Source organism: Lycorma delicatula, chromosome 1 (genome assembly GCF_047948215.1).
Source record: "Lycorma delicatula isolate Av1 chromosome 1, ASM4794821v1, whole genome shotgun sequence".
NCBI classification, from domain to species: domain Eukaryota; kingdom Metazoa; phylum Arthropoda; class Insecta; order Hemiptera; family Fulgoridae; genus Lycorma; species Lycorma delicatula.
Genome location: NC_134455.1, coordinates 383841652 through 383864317, shown reverse-complemented (window position 1 = coordinate 383864317; position 22666 = coordinate 383841652). Strand labels below are relative to the sequence as shown.

General features: G+C 29.9%; 1 protein-coding gene across 5 annotated transcripts in view; it reads right to left on the bottom strand.

Annotated features, from left to right (window-relative positions):
* The window catches only part of Vps15 (vacuolar protein sorting 15), a 173388-nt gene that overhangs the window by 83708 nt on the left and 67014 nt on the right, over positions 1–22666 (bottom strand). For all 5 annotated transcript variants that reach the window (XM_075353770.1, XM_075353774.1, XM_075353769.1 and 2 more), the window contains exons 8-12: positions 19707–19882; positions 17044–17166; positions 15723–15828; positions 8897–9046; positions 6797–6873 (exon numbers count right to left, since the gene is read on the bottom strand). In XM_075353770.1, the coding sequence (XP_075209885.1) occupies positions 6797–6873; positions 8897–9046; positions 15723–15828; positions 17044–17166; positions 19707–19882 (632 nt within the window). The remainder of the gene's footprint in view (positions 1–6796; positions 6874–8896; positions 9047–15722; positions 15829–17043; positions 17167–19706; positions 19883–22666) is intronic.

Sequence of the window (22666 nt, the reverse complement as noted above, 5' to 3'; positions counted from 1 at the left end):
TGCTAAAGGAGCTCTGAATAGTGAGTTAAAAATATTTTCATCAGATACTGAAGATGATGACAGTAAAGAATTGAAAGATAAGAAGTTGGATAAATCATTTTCATTTATTTTAGCAGACTCCAAAACATGTGGACCTGCAGGAATTAGTAAAACTATGCCTAATTTTTTCACATGGAAACACAACAGTCGAAGATGGTTTTTCCATTAACAAATCTCTTCTTGTGTAGAATTTGCATGAAGAGACAATAATTTATCAATGAAAAGTTTTTATGCAATTGTAGATGCTGGGGGCAAGGATAGTGTTTTCATTACCAAATAAATGCTCACTGCAGTGAGAAACTCTATAAGATGATATGAAGAATGTCTTGCAGAAAAATGAAAAAACTTTTTTCAAGAAGAAAAGAATAAAGCCCTGAAAAGGAATATGCAAACAGAAATTAAAAATCTGGAGGAAGAAAGTAAGAAGTTGAGAGCTACAATTTTGGCAGAAGAACAGATAGCCGCTAAAATGAAACTTTTAGAAAAGGGCAAATCATTAAGAAAGATATTGAAAAATTGCCATGTGTTTTATACATACGTACATAATAATACATATGTACTGAGATACCATTACTTTTTTATATATATATATATTTTGGTGTACATTAGAATGAGAATGACAAAATATTTTTCAAGTAAATGTTAATAATGTTTCCTTTCTGAAAAAAAGAAGGTATTCTGTTGTAGTTTTCTTATCTGTATTACTTTTAGTTTCAGTGATTTTAGTTTTTTATGTTGTGATCATACACATACTCTTTGTTAAATCGAAATCTAGTTTTTGTGAAAAATTTTTAAGCAATCTTAGGTATGAGCCAATTATTTTTAAAAATTGCTTTAATTAGTTAGTTTTTATTTCTTATCAGTGTTACTTTTAGTTACCATGACATTCATTTTCATGCAAGAAATTTATTAAATATTTTTTTTTTTTTTTTGTACTTTCCAATCTAGTTTACTGAAACAATTTATTACAAAAAATAGCCTAATTTTAAATGTTTATTGTAAAAAATCATTAAAAAATAAACTTTAAAAATGAAGGGTAGTAATAAATAATAAAAAAAGGCGTGGGTTGGGCAGCTATGGGCATGGTGGAGGCTGCAAAAAAATAAAATATATATATTTTGTAGAGTCAACGGCAGTATCATAATATTACAAGTCAGGAAATTTTTAACAAAATTGGTCAAGAAAAGTTAGTAAAAATGTATCTTAAAATTTGGTGAGAACCCTGATACTTTAAGGCATATGTGTAATTAATAAGACTGGAACTAATTAATATTCAGAAATTATAAAAATATTAATTCTCAAGAAACAGAAAGTTTAGGAAGCAGAGTTAAGTGGAAAAGGAAGTATTTCATTTTTCTACATGAAAAGCATTTTCTTTTTCTAAATTATTTAAAAACAATAATCAGAATTAGAATAAAACAATTTAGAGATTATTTAGAAGTTGATCTTTTTCTTTTAAAAGTAATAATATAATTCTATGAAGTTAGTTTCAAAAATTATCTAATGCATGTTGCATTTTAATTTTGTGCATAATAATGAAGAGTAGCAACTGCATAAAATTCTGCAGCAAGCTCTTAGGTGGCAGCTCCACCACTGGTCTTACTCTGCAAAGCATTGGTAGCATTTTTAGGGGAACTTTTTTCTTACTCACAATCTTCAAGCAGAAAATCAGGAAAGGATAACAATAATGGCAAAAACAATAACCACAAACATAAAAACAAGAGATTAGAGAAAGCAGATAAATTAAAATTAATTACGTGGTATGTATATGATTTGGGAATAAAGAAGGTTAACTAACTGAAATGTTGAAAAGTTAATATTACAGCGGTTACTGAAACAAAAAAAAAAAACTTCAGAGAACTGAAGAATGTGGGGATTATACTATAATTTACAGTAATGTAACCAGAGTAGAAGAGCTTGCTGTGGAGTAACAATATTAAATAACAGGAAGTGGAAACAAACGCTGCAGAGTTATGAGTTTGTTTATGAGAGACTGGTGTTAGCACGATTCCAAATTGATAGAGTTCACCTAACTATTGTAGGAATATAAGCCCCAGAAGATGGTCAGAGAGAGAATATAGAAATATTCTATAAATATTTGCAGAAACAATGTGATAAATTAAATATAAGAGATCATTAGTTCCATTGATTCTCAAACTTTTTCGTTCATATTGAGAATCAAACATTTTCTAGCACCTCCAAAATTTTTAAACTTACCATCTGTTAAATTATATAATAATAACTGCAATTGCTGGTGTTAAGATGCGTTCTTAAAAACAGCAATTGCAATTATTGTTTTGAAAGTGGCATATCCTATTTCTGACTTGAAACTTACATTTTAAATGAGAGAAATTAAAACACATATTTAATCATTTTTGCAAGTATTTTTATTAAAATTGTTTTCTCTTTAAGAAAAATTGGCCAATTCTTGGTAAGGTGGAATATGTCAGTTCATAAAAATCATAGCAAGACATACAAAAAAAAGAAATTAAAGCTAAAGTCTTAAGCTTTTAAACGATTTTAATGTAGTTTACTGATAAAAATTAGTTTCTCCCATGCGCTTGATCAAACACAAAGAAAAACTTTCAAATTTTTAAAACTTTTCTTCTTGCTGATTTTTTTTTGATGATTTTCGAAATCTGAAGTATACTGTTAGAGTATTCACGCTTTCATGTTTTTTTATTCATCTCTAAGCCTCTTGGGTTGCAAAGTTAAAGTAGTTTGAATACAATAATTTTTTATCATAAAATATAGGTGTCCCTTTAATTTTTTGCATTAGTATAGTAGGTATTTAATTTTAGTTTGAAATATTAGGAAAGCATAATTTTTGCCTTGTTTTTTAATCAGCCATCACCTTCCTAGACAGCCTGCATGCCCCCAATTTTTTGTGGGCCTTCTACTGCCCCTCCTGAAGGCCTCCAACGCCCACAAGAAGGTGTTATTGCCCCCTCTGAGAACAAATGGTCTAATCCTTCTGCAATAAAACTTCTTGACTATAAGAAATGTGTAGACTTTCTAATGGCTCCATAATTTTAGCCACAATATTACAACTAAGCACAAAAATGGTCAGCTGAAAATCTAATAAGTACTATGCTACATCATTACACCCACAAAAAGTTGGCGAGTGGTATGCACTGTTGAAAAGCCAAATCATTGCTGCAATAATCTTAAAAACACAAGTGCAGCAGAATTACAAGGTGTATGAGAAAAGTAGTGAGACTGACTTTTTACTTATCAAAGTTTTTATTTTTTTCAAACAACAATATTATCCCCTTCAAAGTAGTTCCCTTAGGCAGCTATACACTGGCAGAGTCGTTGTTCCCACTCCTGGTAGCAGCGCTGGAAGGCCAACTGGAAGGGTTTTTAACTGGTCAGTCACGGTCTTTTGAATGTTCTTCAGAGTTCCAAAATGACGTCCTTTTAAGACATGTTTCAATTTTGGGAAAAGGAAAAATTTACAAGGACTCAAAATCAAATCTGGTGAATAGGGGGTTGAGGAACCATAGGAATGCGTTTTGAGGTCAAAAATTCCCTGATGGAAATGGCCGTGTGACACGGGGCATTGTCATGATGAAGCATCCACTTGTCTGCAGTATCTGGTCTCACGCGAATCACTCTTTTCCTGAGCCTTTCAAGGACACCTTTGTAACTTGGGTGACAGTTTGTCCTGAAGGAACAAATTCTTCATGCACAATACTCCTACTGTCAAAAAAGGAAATCAGCATGGTTTAAATCTTTGATTTGCTCATTCGACATTATTTTGGTAGAGAAGATGACGGAGTGTGCCACTCTTCACTTTGCAGCTTTGTTACAGGATTGTACTCAAATATCCAGGATTCATCACTTGTGATCACACAATTGAAGAATTCTTGGTCATTGTCAATCCTCTCAAGAAGATCAACGTACATGTTTCTTTGATTGTCCCGTTCCATTGTGAGGTTTTTTGGCACCAATTTCGCACAAACCTTTCACATGTCCAAATCGTCTGTCAAAATTTGATGTACGATGAGAGTGTTTAGATGTAACTGTTCACTCACCATCCTTATTGTTAAACGACGGTCTGATCTCACAAGAACCCTCACACGCTCAATGTTTTCATCAGATTTTGAAGTTGAAGGTCTCCCTGAGCGAGACTGATCTTCAACATGTTCTCAGCCTACCAAAAATGATTTGTGCCAGCGGAAAACTTATGCTCCTGATAAGCAATGTTTCCCATAAGCCTGTTTCAACTTTTCAAAGGCCACACTTGCGGATTCCCCAAGTTTAACACAAAACTTGATTGCACAACGTTGCTCTAAATTGTGATGCTCCATTTTCATAACATACAACAAAAACACACCTTTACTGATGGCGCTGTCAAAAATAATGTGTTGGCTGAACAGAGTTGAAACTCGTACTGAGCATGTGGAAGGGATGAACAAACTGGTCTAGCACAGACCGGTAGACACAGCATTGCCAGATCGCTTGCAGTGTTACGAATCTCATTACTTTTCTCTCACACCTTGTATATAAAAATATTATTTTTTATTTTGTTTTCTAATAAGACAATTCAAAGAAGTATTATTACCCTACCCTCAACAAGATTACATACATCTGTAAATTACATAAACATAGAAGAATTTACTCATTACTCAAAGAGGTTTTGCAGAGAATAAGAGATTTCCTCAAGCTGGTGGTCATCCTACAGTCAAAAACTTTAAGGCAGATTTTTCTTTTGTGGTGCTCTGAAGATTAAGGTATACCAATAGAGTCTGAACAATCTATGAGATTTGAAAAGGTGTAATGATGAATTCAACACAATTTTTTTATAAGTTTATTTTGATACTTCTGTAAGCAGGTTCATTCCTGTATAGACAGTAATACTGGTTGTTTTGAACACTTGTGATGAAATGTTAATAAAAATATTCATTATTTTTTTTTAAATTTAAATAAACATGTTTTAACTCATACAACAAGTTTTATTATAAAATTTTAAGTGAGTTTGTTTTGAAATCTCTCTGCACAATATTCCAATGCTGTAAAAAGGAATAGAATTAAATGAACAGATTAACCAATCTAATAATCTCTGAAATTTTGAATTTAGCATCAAAGATAACATTGTATTTTGAAACTAACTCTTTATAAACACTTCCATTTTAACTTTAACTGCTTACAATTCCTAAATTGACCAACTAACCAAAACATTAACATTATCAGTAATAATAAAACAGGAAGTAAATACGAGGGTTATTTTTTTTCAAGGTCCGATCGGACACGAAATAAAAACCCACGGAAACATCAGATGAACCATTACGAATATGTGTTGCATAGCGTCTCTAGTATGGCCTTCAAATTCGTCGCATCACTTCATTTAGTTCTGAACACGCAGCTAGCACGTAAACATGTCTACAAGAATAGCATTTCCCGTCAAGTGTGAAGTGCGTGCGGTAATTCGATTTCTTCAGGCTGAGGGGTCTAATGCAGCTGAAATTCATCGACGAATAAGTAATGTATACGGTGAAACTTCAATGAGTGACAGCAAAGTGCGACAATGGTGCAGAAACTTTAAAGCAGGACGTACAGATGTTCATGATGCAGGCGGTCAGGGAAGGAAGCAAGTGTCAACCGATGATCTTGTTGAGCGAGTGGATGAGGCAATTCAAGATAATCATCGGTTCACAATTTCTGTATTGAGTGATTAGTTTCCTGAAATTTCAAGGTCAGCTCTCTACACCATTGTGAGTGAAAGACTTCTGTACCGCAAAGTGTGTGTGAGATGGGTACCCAAGATGCTGTCCGACCATCACAAAACAATGAGAATGGACGCCTCCCTAATATTTCTCCAGCACTACTACAATGAAGGAGAAGATTTTTTGAACAAAATTGTCACAGTGGACGAGACATGGGTCCATTTTGAAACTGAAGAAACAAAAGAACAATCCAAACAGTGGATGCATTCTCATTCTCCCAGTAAACCAAAGAAGTTCAAGTGAACCTTTTCCAACAGAAAGTGTATGGCTCCTGTGTTCTGAGACCGGAATGGAGTTTTCTTGGTGGAATTCATGGAACGTGGCACGACCATCACTGCAGCCTCATACTGCGTGACTCTTCAACGTCTACGAAGGGCAATTCAGAATAAGCGGAGAGGAATGTTGTCATCAGGCATTGTCTTTCTCCATGACAATGCTCGGCCGCACACTGCAGCTGTAACAAAGAAGCTCCTGCAACGTTTTCGTTGGGAAGTGTTTGATCACCCACCATACAGCCCGGACTTGGCTCCATCCAATTTACAGCTTTGCTCACATGAAATGCTGGCTAGGAGGACAACATTTTGGCACAGACATCAAGCTGCAGACCAGCGTAGAAACATGGCTGAAAAGTTACAAACAGTAACAATAACTATTGTTAAGTTTATAAAAGATATTCTACCAGCTTCTGTGATGGAGTGATAGTGTCTAAGCCTTTCATCTGGAAGGGATCAGGTTTCATATCCTGGTCAGGCTTGGAATTTTTCATTGTGCTACAAAATTATGTACTATTCCTTCACACAAGTTTCAAACTTACATAGGCAAATTAATCAACTAAAAAAAGGAAGAATTAATCTAGTTGGCTCATGGCAGTTCCAAGCAGTTTCTCAGATCAGGTTAATTAGGTCTCTGGAACTAGAAAGTTAAATAATTATCTTTGCAAGTAAAAATAGTAATTAAATTTATAAATATGGATTATATACATAAATAGAGATTATACACAAAAGATATAAGAAAGGAAAATTAATTACCTGAGAGCAGTTTCAGCAAGTTGTGCAATATCCTCTGCAAATGCAGTTCTAACAATAACAGCTTCATCGTGAGCAACCTTTAAAAAAAATAAATACAATTTCAAACAAAGTAAAAAATGTATTATAAATTTTTTTTTTAATAAACTACAGATTACCACAAGTAAACAAAACAGTTAATTGAATTATGGACTGTTATACTCTTATCTAAACACAACAAATTTTTATGCCTTTCTTTCTCTAAAAAAAAAGAACAGCTTCCTTTATTAAGGTCTTTCTACATCATAGATTATTAGCTTTTTTACAGCCTCATTACGATGCTATCAAATGTTTTTGGTGTACTTAACCAGTGGCAGAATAAATAACATGAAAAACAATAAAGATATTTTAATTCTTCATTAAGATCTGTTGCTTCAAGAATACTATCAGCACTGGAAAAAATCTAAAAAAGTTAAGTCTTTTGACATCCATGACATAGATGTGACAATGTTAATCAAGCTCTTTTTTTGGCAATTATTAAACAGGTTATTATCAGACTAATACAAGAAAAAAATCAGAATATTAGAATAATTCCTAAGATTATACCCTAAAATAATTTTAACTATAATATAAAAATAAAATTTTTATCTACTTTCTTTATTCTAAATATTCACAACAAATATCCCTTTATTTTTATCCAGAAAATTTAAAAAGAAAATTATCTTTTGCAATAACAGGTGGAATTTTTAAAACTGCATAAAGCAGGTAAGCAAGCCTGTCTGACTACACAATTGTCAAACTAAGTACCTTCAAAATTTTTTGCTTCTTTTCCCCAGTTAATTCATTTTTATTCTCACTTTTCAGTCAAAGTTTTAAAATAAAATCGTATGTAGTGCAAAGCAAAAGGCACATTATACGGTAAATAAAATGGCTGATTAAAGGCAAATTAAATTATTGATTCCTACCTATTTTATGATCATTAATACTGAATCTTATGACAAAATGATGCACAATATTCATACCTCCTCAGTGAATTTATACGTATCAGAATATGCAGCAGATTGTACAGTACTGTAAATGTAATATCTTAACAGTAATTAAATTAACCATATATAATAAAACACTAAAAAAAAAGAATTAAAATGGTTAAATAAAAATAATTACATAAAAAACAAAATATTAATATTAGTAAAATAAAAAATAAATAAATAGTAAATTAAGTTGGTAATTGGTAATTACTGAATTGCTGAACTTTGCACAATACATAATTCTAAAAATTCTAACTTACATTTTCAATGATGTAAAATAAAACATTAATGAAGAAAATTCTAAAAAAGACATAAACAAACATAGGGAGATGCATTGCAAAGCATTAGATTAATGCATAATACATTTTACTGTACAAAATACTGCGTTGTTACAAAATCTTCAATCAGTACAAGAAAAATCAAGTTTCAGAAAGCTTAAAGAAATAATATCATCAGAAGAATACAAACAGGACCCATAGTGTCTAGGTATAACCTAAATCACTGCTTTTAAAATATATTTCTAAGATAGATAAATTTGCTAAGATTTACAGTAAATTTAAAATTTTATTGAGTGATAAGTCATGCTATCCATTAAGCTGCTTCAACAACAAAAAAATGTATAAATATAAATATGTGTTTCTGAATACATAAGAAGAGAAAGCTAACAACAGTATAAATATCTATTATTCAGAAATATAAATTATAAGGCAACTCTACACAGTTGCATTTCTCATCTATTTCAACAATCTACAAAATGCTATAGAAGGTGCCTGTGACACCTTTTAATAATTAGTAATATAATAATAACCTGGATCTTTTTTCCATAATAATATTTATATGGAATATTTAAAAATTTCTTGTAGAAAAGTTAACATTTAATTAATTTTTTTAAAACAATAAATTTTTTAAGTTTAATTCATATATATATATATATATATATGCAAATGTAAAATAATAAATCTACTACGAGTGTAAAAAGTAATTTAAATATGACTAAAGAAAGCATTTTCAAATTTGATAGCAAACAAGCATTACTTAATAAGTAATAAATAACTAATCATAAAAAAGAATCAAAATATATTGTAGTATTACTTACAGAATTAAGTCCAGGAAGAACGTATTCTGGAAATATGTTAGTATCACTTGGTGGAATATTATGAATCAATGATTCTAATGAAAGGCACTGTGTCAGAGTATGAATTGCTAATATTTTAACTCTAGGAACTGAATCATGTACAAAGTAAAACTGTAACACAAATTAATTTAAAATGATAAAAATGCACAACATTTACAAACAGAATATAACATATTTAACAAAAATCATAATAAAAGAATGCAATAAAATTAATTCCATGAAACAGTTCAGCATGAAAAGATTTTCATTTATTTTTAATTTAAGAACAAACATAATCTTTTTGTTAACCCTTCAAGCCGGTGTTTAAATTTTTACGCCCTACCCTACTGCCGGTAATTTAAATGCCCAACCAGCAGCTGTATTACAGTACTAAAAGTAAAAAATTATAGCTTCAAAACTATTACATCAATTTAAACCAAATTTTCAGCAGAAGAATCATCCACTTTTTCCCATCACCAATCTATGTCTTTTCTTGTACGCTTCACTTGTATATCAATATTGTCATCACTATCGCCACTACTTTGTTCAGGATCTTCTTTATTGTCATTACAATTTTCTGGCACAAAATCTTTATCACTTTCGTCACTAACAAATTCACTACCAATATCAAATATTCTAATGTTACTGTCACACGTCTCATCTAAACAATCAATAATTTGTTCCGATGTAAGATTACGCGATGTGCTTGATTTTCATTTTCATTTTCATTTACCAGCCATTTTCATTTACTCACAGCTGACACAACTGATTGAAAGAAGAGCATTCAACTTCGTAGAACAAAATCGTATTTCATCACTGATATGCAATCCTACGCAGTTATAAATACACGGAGGGGAAGAACAAAGCCTCGTGATAACACAGAGCCAGTTGTTCAAATAAACATTACGAGATGGCAGTGTTATGAAGTTTTGAAGCAAGCACTGTGCACTGCAAGACTGTCACGTCCACCTGCCGATACATACAACTTAACATGTGCGTGACATTCACGTGCTACCTGCCTGAAGGGTTAATTTTGGATCAACTCACTATTTGTGTAGATGCAGACTCATTTCTGGAATACTTTTGGTTATTTAATTAAAACATTTTAGGAGGAAAAAGACTTTACTTCATAGGCAATACAGCCTAACTGGTGGCTTATAGTACAGTACTGAATAGTAAACAAGAGTTCTCAGCACAAACCATAGGTAAACTCCAACTAAATCGCACTAAGAATGCATTGATTCTACAGGTCCATGCTGGCATCTGCAGCTTGGAATTGTAGGGTCATACCTACACAGAGGGAATCAAAACCAGGGATGAATGAATCAAGGACAAGGGCAATCAACCGTCACGTTCTATAGTACAAGACAAACAACCTCAACAAGAGGAAAGCTTAGTCATAGAAAATACTAAAGCCCATATTATTTTCCAGTAAAATTTTAACATTAATCTAACTCCTAAAAGGTATAAGGAAATTTATTTATTTTTTCAATTATTAAAAAGCTGATGACTTTTCATTTCAATTGTGATTCTTGCCTGACAAAATACCTACTACAATCCACAGATCCATTAAAATATTCTGATAACATATTTCCCAATAAATGAAATACCACTAACCATAAAACTATAAATGAAGCATGTGACATAAAAATGCTGTAGGAAAATCTAACTTAGAATGAACAAACACCAAAATAATGAAACACTCACAAATCAACTGAAAATGCAGTCTATACAGTTATGACCACCAATTGAGAGCACTGTCTCATAAATATTTTCTATATATATAATTATATATAATATATATTTTTATAAATTTATTATTTATTTTGATGTATTCTATGTACAGAAACTTATGGAACCCTGTATGCAAGTAGTTCTCAAACCTTTGCTCATAATCATTCTTACAAAAACATTTGCTTGAATGTAGGGATTATATCAATGGTGAGTGAAAAAAAAATTGCTGATCCCAAGCAAGCCAAAAATTACATCTTGGATTTCAGTATATCAATCAGTTGCAAAACACACTAAGCTACCAACAACCAATGAGTTTACTTTTACAATGATGTGGAAAATAATGTGCTATAACTATACTCAAACAACATAAAAAAAGTCAAAGGAATGACAACAAAACTGTACCAGAAAGTGGAGAAATATTACATCAGATAACTATTGCAGTGACAACTGTCAGAATAACCACTATATATTTAATAGTGTATGTGTAAGAATAACTACCTAATGGACAAAACATCAACATAACTTTACCTTGATAATCTATATATCCGTATAATAAAAGAATATGTTTTGAGCTATTCTTAATCAACACCCAACAAAAACTATTTCAGATAAATTGATGAAAATTTGTATACATATTCTTCTTATAGTGTAAATGCACATTAGGAAAGGAGTTTTTGAAATTTCGAGTTTAAAGGGTTAAAATGGGGTAATAATGAAATTTGCTATTTTTAGAATTTTTTGGTAACAAATGAAGATATCAACTTTGTTTTTGGTGTGTACAATCTTCATGTAAATATCTAAAAAGCAATTTCTAGATATTTTTAATTCTTAAATAAAGATGTCAACTTGATTTTTGGTGTGTATAATCTTCATGTAAGTATCTAAAAATCAATTTCTAGATTCTTTGAAATTAGACCTTGAAAGGAGTGAAGAAAGGTAAAAAAATTTTGAACAATGATAGGAAATTTTCCCCATTTCCAACTATACTAAACGAGATATTCAAACAATTTGGTCTTGAAAATACTCTTCAGATAAATATCTAAAAATCATACAGCTTTTTTTTAAATTTTAATGTATTAAGAGGTAAAAAACTTAAATTGTTTTTTACATTTTCACAGTTTTATGCTACGATCAATTTTTATGAGATTAAGTAAATTGTGATGGTAATTAATGTTTGGAATTCTGATTATTTATTTCATGAGTGAAGCCGTGACAGGAAATCTAAAAACCAATTAATTGGTCATGTACCGACCTAACTGTAGCTCTGAACAAATTACAATACTGATATTTTTTATAAACTGAACAGATTTTAATTTCTATTTATCATTATTATTCTCAAAAGCGTGAAATTAATGAACAGGAAATCAAGGAAGCACAGCCCCTTGCTAGAAGGGAAGGGTGAGCAAACAAGCCTTAACCGACAAGACCGCAAAGGGAAAAGCAAATTCTTGTAGCACATAGTTTGGGTGAAGCCACGACGAGATGCTAGTAGCATTATAAAGTAATAAAACATTAAGTTCTGTATACTTATTACTCGTTTTAAGAATAACACAATCCTTTAATTTCTATGTTGCAAAAATTATGTCAAAACAAAAATATAATCACAGAAAGATTCAGACGCAAGAAGAAGATTATTATTTTTTCATTATTATTAAAATAGTATATTCATTTTAGAAAAAAAAAAAAATATATATATAGATTACAAATAAACTAAAATAAGACAATTGTATTTCTAATAAATATATTATAATCTGTCTGGGAAAAATAGTTCCATGATTAATTGTAACAACCCTTTCTATATTAAGTAACACATAATTAAGATTGTTAATTTTGTTTTGAATCATAAAAACAAATCAATCATTTGCCTGGTATGAAGCTATTTTCTATTCTTTCTGTTCTATGCTTAAGTTTTTACTATTTAAATTTTATCCTACATTCTAAATATATATCTGTTTTACATATTCCAATATTTCTCTCCCTCAAAGTTTTATCTTCTAAACGTCTCTTTATTATCAACTGGATGTCAGAGATATGGCTCACCAACACAGTTCTTCTCATTTATAAGATTCTGCCAAAACTTTCTCTTATCCATCAAAGATTTTTTTATTTCAAATTTTACTGATTCATCACATCGATTCAAAGGCCTCTACTCTTTTCCTATTTATTTTTTCATGTTTCATAGTCATAAAGAACTACACCCAACACAAATAGATATTTTCAAGTTTAACATCCATCGGACTATTTTGGCCTAGAATTCTTAAATCTATATTTGATACTAATAGACTTTTTTTTAATGAATGCTTTCCTTGTTTGTGCCTGTCTACTTTTGATATCTGCAGCACTTCATCCATCCAGTGTAATTCTAAATAGAAAAATTCTGCCATTTGTTTATATTCACCTACATTATTATTTAATTGGTCTTACCTTCCTTTTATCATATTTCATTTCTTTCTAATTTTTTTAAACTATTAAAATTTTGTTCCATTCTGTATGACCAAATGTCTTCTCCATATCTATGTCATGGAAAATGATAGTGGCATGTAGGTGGCTTTAATATTTTTAAATCAACCTTCCAAACTTAACCTGAGGATCAGAATGGTCTCTCTTTAATCTATGTTTTTTTTCTTCTAAAACCAATCTTATCTTCATTTAACATACTTTTTATCAAATATTCCATTCAAATGAAAACTATTCTAGCAAGTATTTCCAATGCATAAGGTATTAAGCTGATTTAATTTACTAAGGATTTGGCACCGTTGGTATTAATACAATTGTATAAATTAAAGTTCCACTCAACAATTTTAAAAGTATATATCCAAATACTTTTGGAGCCATTACCCCATCATCAGGGATTTACCAAAAGATGTTAATTCAAATGTATAATTGTATTTAAATTAAAATTGTTACGTTCATAATAGTCTCGTAACAACTATTATGAATGTAACAATTTTAATTTAAATACAATTATAATTATAATTTGAATTAACATCGTTTGGAAAATCTGTGATGATGGAGTAATGGTTCCAAAAGTACTCAGATATATAAATTAAAAATTATTGGTAAGTGGAACTTTAATTTATACAATAATATTAAGCTGAAGTTATGCGAGTTCTCACGTAAATCTTCTCCTGTTTTTTTTTTTTTAATATAGTAAAAATTATATTCATAAAATATGCTGATATTTCTCCAGTTTTATAAATTGTGTATACTAATTCAAAAAGCTTATTCTCCTTCTTCTGTAGGCAGCATAGTAATTCAGATGGTATACAATCATTCCCTACTGCTTTATTCTTGATTAATCTTTCAGAGCCCTATCAAATTCAGATTGTAATCAGAGTTTACTCTGAAATCATCAACTTCTTCCTCTTCCTCCTCTAGTACAATCAGACATTTTTCTCATTGCACAGTCCTTCTATATATTTCTGTTATTGTGATCTAACATCTATCTTAACTCTCTTAACAATCTTTTTCCATTTGCACCTCAGATGTTAATTCGGGCTTGATTTTCCTGTATTTTTCTACATATAACATCTTTTCTTCCAGTATTCATAATTTTCTCTATCTCAGGATACCTCTTCTTTAACCATTCTTACTTTCCTACTTTAACACTATCTATTAATTTCATTTTTCATATACTGATACAATTTTCTTCATTACCTTTTCTGTTTTCATTCATTAGTATAAATAAATTTCTTGCATCTATAGTTTTCTACCTATTGTTAATGTTATATCTAATGCCTGTTCTCCTAGATTTTAACTTTACCCATTTGCTTTCAAAATTTTGTCCTCTGATTAGAAAATATTATTTCCTTAATTAATATAGTAAGAAGACTTTTCTAATGTCTACTTCATTAAAGACAAACTGAATTGAACAAAAGAATCTTATATCAGTACTTTACTAAATTTATATCTCAACAGTCATATAGAAAGTACTTAAATCTCAAGTTTCTATTCAAAATAATGAACAATGTGATCGATATCCCTAAATTTACTTATTTTTTGGATTACATCTATCTACATCATTATACAAAGTTAGCAGGTTATTTCACAAAAGGCCAATAAAACTACTCAAATAAAAACCATTATAATCAACATATGTTATTTTAAAATTGAACTTAAAGATAAAATTCATTTTTTTCAACAATAGCTTGTTCTCCTTTTTAAAAACCTATTGGAAAATTTGTTGATGAATAGTATCAGTATTACAAAAGTTTTTCTTTTCATCATTAATTTTTTTTGTTACTTCACTGTACAAATATGTACATTTTAATATTCATAACATGGTAAATATTTATATCTGGGGTTAAATCTGCGTTGTATTAATAAGTAAACATCAGATTTAAATATATAAATAATATATTGATATAAGAAGAAAGCCACAAACACAGTGGATGAAACTATATCACCTATACATGTATTTAAGAAAAAACCTGTATTCCCTAATTATAGTTTCCTGAAATTTCCTTAATTAGGGAAACCTGTACTCCCTACCTGGTATGTTAAATGAATTTTTAGTATATAAAAAATGCCAAGTTTGATGAAGATTTGAACTCCAGATCCTTCCAGAAGAATGCAAAAACTCTATCCTATTTCATAAAGGTCAGCATTGATATATTACTTTCATTTTAACTAATACAAATGAGCTCATGGTAACCAGTTTCATAAAAAGAATATATAAATACATTTTTGCTGACATAGTTCTTCTAGATTTATTTTTATAAATTTATTAACTCTCAATCAAGTAAATATAGGTTGATGCTAAATTACATTGCTATACTGTTTTTGAGATGGAATCAATAAATTTGAAAAATTACAAGGACTGAACACCCAGTAACCTTCCCAATAAAACACAACAGATGTTGTTACTACACATTGAGCTATTTTGTTACCTATTAGTACTTCATCATACTGAAAAGTACAAAATCAAATTCTGACTTTGCTTTTCTAAAATATCATCTTTTTTCAATATCGGATCCACCTTACTTTTAATCTTCTAATTTCCCATGCAAATTGGTTAAATACTTAATAAGTACTACTATAACATATATAACAGATTTTTTAAAATAATACTAACTATATATGGTATAATTCTATCAAGAATAATTTCTGCAGGTAGGTAAGATGCAATTTCCAATAATAGTTCAAGACACTGCAATTTTGAGTTGGAAAGATGCAAGCCTCTGTAAAAAAAAAGTAAAATAATTCATCAACATTAAATTACTGTTTTCAAGATAAAATTTAAAACTGTTTTAAAAAAATTTCTGCGATAGAATTTGCCATCAAAAGATAAATTTAAATTTACAGCTAATATAATCAAAAAGTCACAATTTTATAAACATTGCAAAAAACTACTATCTATTTACACATTGCTACCACATAGGTCAATGGTTTTGGCCAAACCAAGGTCAACTAGTCACAGTAATTTATTTGACATTCTACATAAGACTCCCTCTACGAATCATGAGACCTTGTTGATGGTGAGGGGGCTCGAGTGCTCAGTGATACAGTGTAGCTGGACCGAATGTGCAACCATATCAGAGAGGTATCTGTTGAGAGCCATAGTAAGGAATGATTCCTGAAAGAGGGCAGCAGCTCTTTCAGTAGTTATAAAGGGCTTACGTCAGGAGGACTTAAACAGCCATATAAAGATCACACAATCTTCTGAGTACTGTGCAGCTGAAAGAAATGCAGCTGAAAGCTGTGTAGCAACTATGGCTTTTTTTTTCCCAAGAAAATGTAGCACTCTGAATTTTCATGTAACAAAGATGGAGGCGCCTTCCTTGGTAAAATATTCTAGAGGTAAACTAGTTCTCCGTTCAGATCTCCGGGTGGGGACTATTAAGGAAGGGGTCACCAGAATATTAAAAAATAACATTCTATGAGTCGAAGCATGGAATGTTAGAAGTGTAAAAATGGTTGGTCAGTTAGAAAATTTAAAGAGGGAAATGGATAGGTTAAATGTAGATGTAGTGGGAACTAGCAAGGTCAGAATAATTAATCTCAGGGTTCTATTTTTCAAATACGTAGACGTACATATTACAGTAAGTGAAGCAAAAACTATTGACAATAAATTACGTCATATACAACTTAATTTTTTTTTTTCTTGGAGTCTTTTAATGGTTATTTTTGGCAAATTTAGGTAAGAAATTTGGCTAGGATTTTAAAGCTAAATTTCTTCACTAATGCCAAAATGCAACAATCACATATTTAACATCCATGTACCAATCATGTCTGATGTTACTCAAATTAGTTGTTCAAGTGGGAACCAGTTCAGGTGTAGCAGACTTATTAAGTACAATATTAATTTTCAAATATAAGTAGACTTGAAAAGTTACAAACTTCAATATCAAACAGCAGTAAAAAATCAATCAAAGAAATAAATAAAAAATCCATACCTTGCGCATGAAGTAACAAGTGATGTTATAATTATTAAAGCTTCATAACACGGTTTCTCTTCCCCTTTATCATCTTTGCATTTAGATAACATTTCTATTACATCAGAAATATCCTTTCTCAATCTGCCAAGAGTAAGAAACATATATAAAATTTAATAAATAGATTACAAAAAAAATACCCCTAAATAAAAATTTGTTAACACTTCAATCAATAAACAGAAAAATTTATAAAATCCGATTTATCAAAACTAGGTAAATAGAATTAGAAAAAAACTGTAGCATTAATTGCAATTTATTATTTGAAAGGTAAAACTAAGTTAATATTCTGAAAAAATGTTTCCTATCCTATTATAGCCATTTCAATACTTACTATCTTTAAGTTTTCCTTTTTTTAATAAAATTCATTGAATAAAACTATCATAAAAAAAAAACTATTTCTGCAGAAGAAAAACAGAACCCCAATTTGAAATTTCAAAAAAAAATATTTGAAATGTTATTTAAAACTCTACATGTTTTAATTTTGATGCCTAGAACATTTGCATTAAAATGCATCATATATGTACATGATGAAGAATGTACAGAATGGTCCCAAAATTCATTACAAACTGAAATAAGACATCTAGAATGGTACTTAAAAAATTATAATTTGAAGATAGCCTAATGAAGTTTCTTGAATTTAATTTTCACTATTTACAGATATATAAATGATAAAAACAGAATATACTATGGACATTCCTCCGACTAGTCACTGATATAAAGGTCCCAGAAATGGTGTTTACATATTGTTAATAGAATAAATTTATATTTAACACAGGCTAAACTGTCTATAATCAATTTCAATCAACAATTATAATTTGTATTTTTTTTTTAATTTTCAATTTTATTATTCAATTTCATAGTAGAGGTCAATTTATTAAATTCAGCATCACATGAGCAAGTACCAAGGCTCATCACAGAACTATTAGTAACAATGGCACAAAATCAAAATTTGTCATGATAAAAAGTATTTAATAATGGGGTAGTTTCCTGAACTAAATTTTTCTTAAGATACCTGTAATAAATAAAAACACATATCTGTTTTGTATGATAAACTGTTACTTTTTCATAGTTTGACAGTACAGTTCTGTGCTTATTGTTGGGCCTTGTGGCTTAAATTCCATTAAGAAAATTCTTCAATGTTTAGTACATATATATATATATATATATATATCGCACTATTCCTTAAGTGGATAAAGGCTGACTCTCATTTGAACCAATCTTCAACAGTTACAAAATATGATTTTTAAAGAAATCACTAAGCCCATCCAAAAAATAAGCACTGTTTGGCTATTAAAAAATTAGACAATTGGAAAAAACCAGAAATTTTATTACCTTAATGTATATTTTATTATAGTTCTATTTCACTTATCTTAAACTAGTGTGAAGACAATTTATTCATGAAATTTGATTTCCAGTCATCCTTTCTAGACATTCTACTTTGTTTCATCATTAGTGCTGAACTTGCTGGCAGCAAGAAATTTCTGCTGCCGTGAGAAATTTCATGTGTGTGACGTACAGTTAAGTACTGCTATGCAGTTACATAATTCCAGAACTTAAGAGGGCAGGTCTTTGATTTTGAATCATACATTACTACCTTTCCATAGTGTGACAGTACACTTCAATATTGATTACTGGGCCTTGTTGCATAAATATCATTAAAAAAATTTCTCTGAGTGTCCCAGCAAACATGAATATGATTTTTCTAGCAGAAAGAGTTGCTCTCAATTTCTTGACTTTTAGAAACTAGTATGCCACCATTGCAGTATTATTATTTCTCTTTCTACTGCTATCCAGGCAAATCTAGAACACTTCATTCCCTTTGACAACCCTTTTATTAAAACAGCAACTTCTTACCAGTTCATATCACTAAAAATATTCCAAGACTACTTCCATACATTTTGTTTAGTGAATGTCTACTAACATCCAACTTGAACACAATTTTTGTAGTGGAAGTGTTTAGTCACAGTATAACGGAACAAAGATCTTGAAATTTCAAGAAATTGAGAGACAAATCAGAGATTGTCAATAATCTTTCAGAACAAATCTTCTCAACATTATGTAGCCCAACTTCACTCACTAGAGATGGACACAGTGACTATGGTTCTTGCATGAATGTCCTTCCTTCCTTTATTAAACATCCAAACCTATTTTCATAATAACCTATCACATTTAATCTGTAGTTTCACAAATTTGATAGTAAACCTGATTACAGACCATATTTCATAACTGGTGAGTTGACTGGTTTAAGCATCATAACATTATTTGAACTGATATTCAAAATAGAGCTAAACAAAAAAGTTGACCAGTTTACTTCATTTTTGAGTGGAAGTAAATAAGTACACACATGAAATCTTAACATCTCCAGTATGCAGTCGATATGCATAGACAGCTTATTTATGAAAGTCTCTTGTAATATTCTAATGTTTTTAAATCAACAGTTTTTATGAACTTCAATAGAACTGATTGAGAAAACGGATCAGAATAGTCAATGTTCAGAAAAACTATCTTTATTATTAATATAATACACAGAAAATAATAACAACTACATCAAAAATAAAGTATTAATTCTTATAAAATATGTAACTTTAAATTACTAATGATAAAAGCAAAAATAAAACTAATACTTCTCAATTTTCTCATCAGCAGAAAGCATCGGATGACTTCCAGAAAATATATTAATATAAGGATGAAGAAAGCTATAAAAATAATTTGGGAAGACTCTATCCCGTTCTTGAGCTAAAAGTATTTCAGCTGTTTGCCTTTTAGCAGCATCTCTCTGCATCATAACTCTCAATAATTCCTGAAAATAAAAATATAAATAAGAAATATTGTAAAATGAATTACAAGTATTGTATTTAAATACAAACAATTAGTATTTAACTATTGAGGATATCTAATTTCAGATATCTTCAATACTGGAAACTAATATTTTCCATTTGTAAACAAAACAAAAAATTCAAAATTCAAAAAATCCTACTATAAACAGCTTTCTTATTATTAAAAATTTTAATTAAAGAATAAAAAGTACCATTAAAACATTAAAAAAATCGTCATATAATTTTAAAAATACATTTTATGATTTTCAAACCACACCAACAGGTAGTAATTTAAAAATAAAAGAATACCTTCATTAAGTGATATTAATTTTAAAAACAACTTTATAATATACAAAAGATGGAGAATAATATAAAAATATTAAAGAAAGGTTTAGTATTAAAATAATAAATTTTAAAACAAATGTTTCATATATATGTATATTATTTTACTGAAATTAATTTTTGAATTTTCAAAACGCATAGCGATAGAATCATTGTAATAAGGATAAAATCAAAACCTAAACCGACAACGATTGTTAACGTCTATATGCCTACAAGCGCCCATGATGATGATGAGGTAGAGTGTGTATATGAAGAGATTGATGAAGCAATTAAACACGTAAAAGGAGATGAAAATTTAATAATAGTTGGAGATTGGAATGCAAGCATTGGAAAAGGCAAGGAAGGAAATATAGTGGGGGAATACGGGCTGGGCAAAAGGAATGAAAGAGGGGACCAACTTAAAGAGTTTTGCACGAAGTATAATTTAGTAACTGCCAACACCCAATTTAAAAATCATAATAGAAGAATATACACTTGGAAAAAGCCAGGCGATACTGCAAGGTATCAGATAGATTATATCATGGTTAAGCAAAGATTTAGAAATCAACTCGTTGACTGCAAAACTTACCCTGGAGCAGACATTGATAGCGACCATAATTTGGTGATAATGAAATGTAGATTGGGGTTTAAAAACCTGAAGAAAAGGTGTCAGATGAATCGGTGGAATTTAGAGAAGCTTGAGGAAGAGGAGGTAAAGAAGATTTTTGAGGAGGACATCGCAAGAGGTCTGAGTAAAAAAGATAAGGTAGAAAATGTAGAAGAAGAATGGGAGAATGTTAAAAAGGAAATTCTTAAATCAGCAGAAGCAAACTTACGCGGAATAAAGAGGACCAGTAGAATTCAGATGATATATTGCAGCTGATGGATGAACGTAGAAAATATAAGAATGCTAGTGATGAAGAAAGTAAAAGGAACTATCGGCAATTAAGAAATGCTATAAACAGGAAGTGCAAACTGGCGAAAGAAGAGTGGATTAAAGAAAAGTGTTCAGAAGTGGAAAGAGAAATGAACATTGGTAAAATAGACAGAGCATAAGGAAAGTTAAGGAAAATTTTGGGGTACATAAATTAAAATCTAATAATGTGTTAAACAAAGATGGTACACCGATATATAATACGAAAGGTAAATTCGATAGATGGGTGGAATATATTGGAGAGTTATACCAAACCAGTCAAATGACTGAAGACAAAAAAAAATTTTTGAAGGTTAATCTTATTCCTTTTTACTGTTAAATTATGTTTAAATTCAATTAAATAAACAACTAGTGCAGAATATTAGGGTACGAGATATCTTAAAATTTCAATTTGATGAACCATCAGTGTTTGATGGGGATGGTCTCATAAAAACTGCAACAGGTGACAGCACACATCTAACAAATTAATATACAATTTTCATTATTTAAGTATTTCAGTATTTCTATTTTTAAATTTTTGTTATGCAATAAAAGAATTATTTCAATCATGAGTGAAGATCCCATTAAAGTACTTGCATGAAAAATTAAGGCAAGATATGTCTTAACTCAATATTCTATATTAGGTAGTCTATTTAATAAAATTAATATATATATATATATGTTTAAACATGCAGCAATAAATCAAAAATCAGTTAAGTAGATTACAAATTCTCAGTTATTATCAGTACTTCAAGAATGACTTTTTAACTATTTATGATGGTAAATAATTCCAAGCTTTTGAAATCCATTCTACAATTATAACTGCTGACCCTTGTTTAATTTTAATGTTCGGTGTTTACCAAGAACTATTTACTGGCAGCACAATTTCTGATCTGTTCAGCATGTAAAATAATCTTACATAAAACTGTGTCATATGTGAAACACTTTTCCATGATGAAAAAATGGTTAGAAAAAATATAATAAATGGGTAAAAAAGAACGGTTATGAAAAAATAAACTGATTTACAACTACAATAATATACTGTACGCTTGTTTAATACCAAATGGAGGTTAGACAGAAATGTTTGTCATCATGCATACAGTACATGCAAAAATGCATGCTGTGTATGTTTTATACATAATGACAATGTTCTTTCACGTTTCCTATCTGGTCTCCATTCAATGTTGAACAGGTGTATGGATTCAAAAACTTTAGCTTTACACCTATTATCTATGCATTTATGTCAAATGGTGTTAGACCTCCAATTGAAGACACACCTGACATTTTCACCCTTTAATCTGGAAAAAAAAGGTGCATCTTAAATTTGAACCATATGGTATCTATTTAATCTGTAAAAATAATTGGAGTTCAAATAATTTACATTAACTCCTAAATTGTTATTTTTTTAACATAAATTTTATTTAGGGAGTATTTCTACATGTGTTCTTTAAATTCCATGTATGTACGAGAGGTTATCTCTAAAGTAAAGAATGTTTCAATGTAAAAAAATTTATAAATATTTTTTATTTGTCTT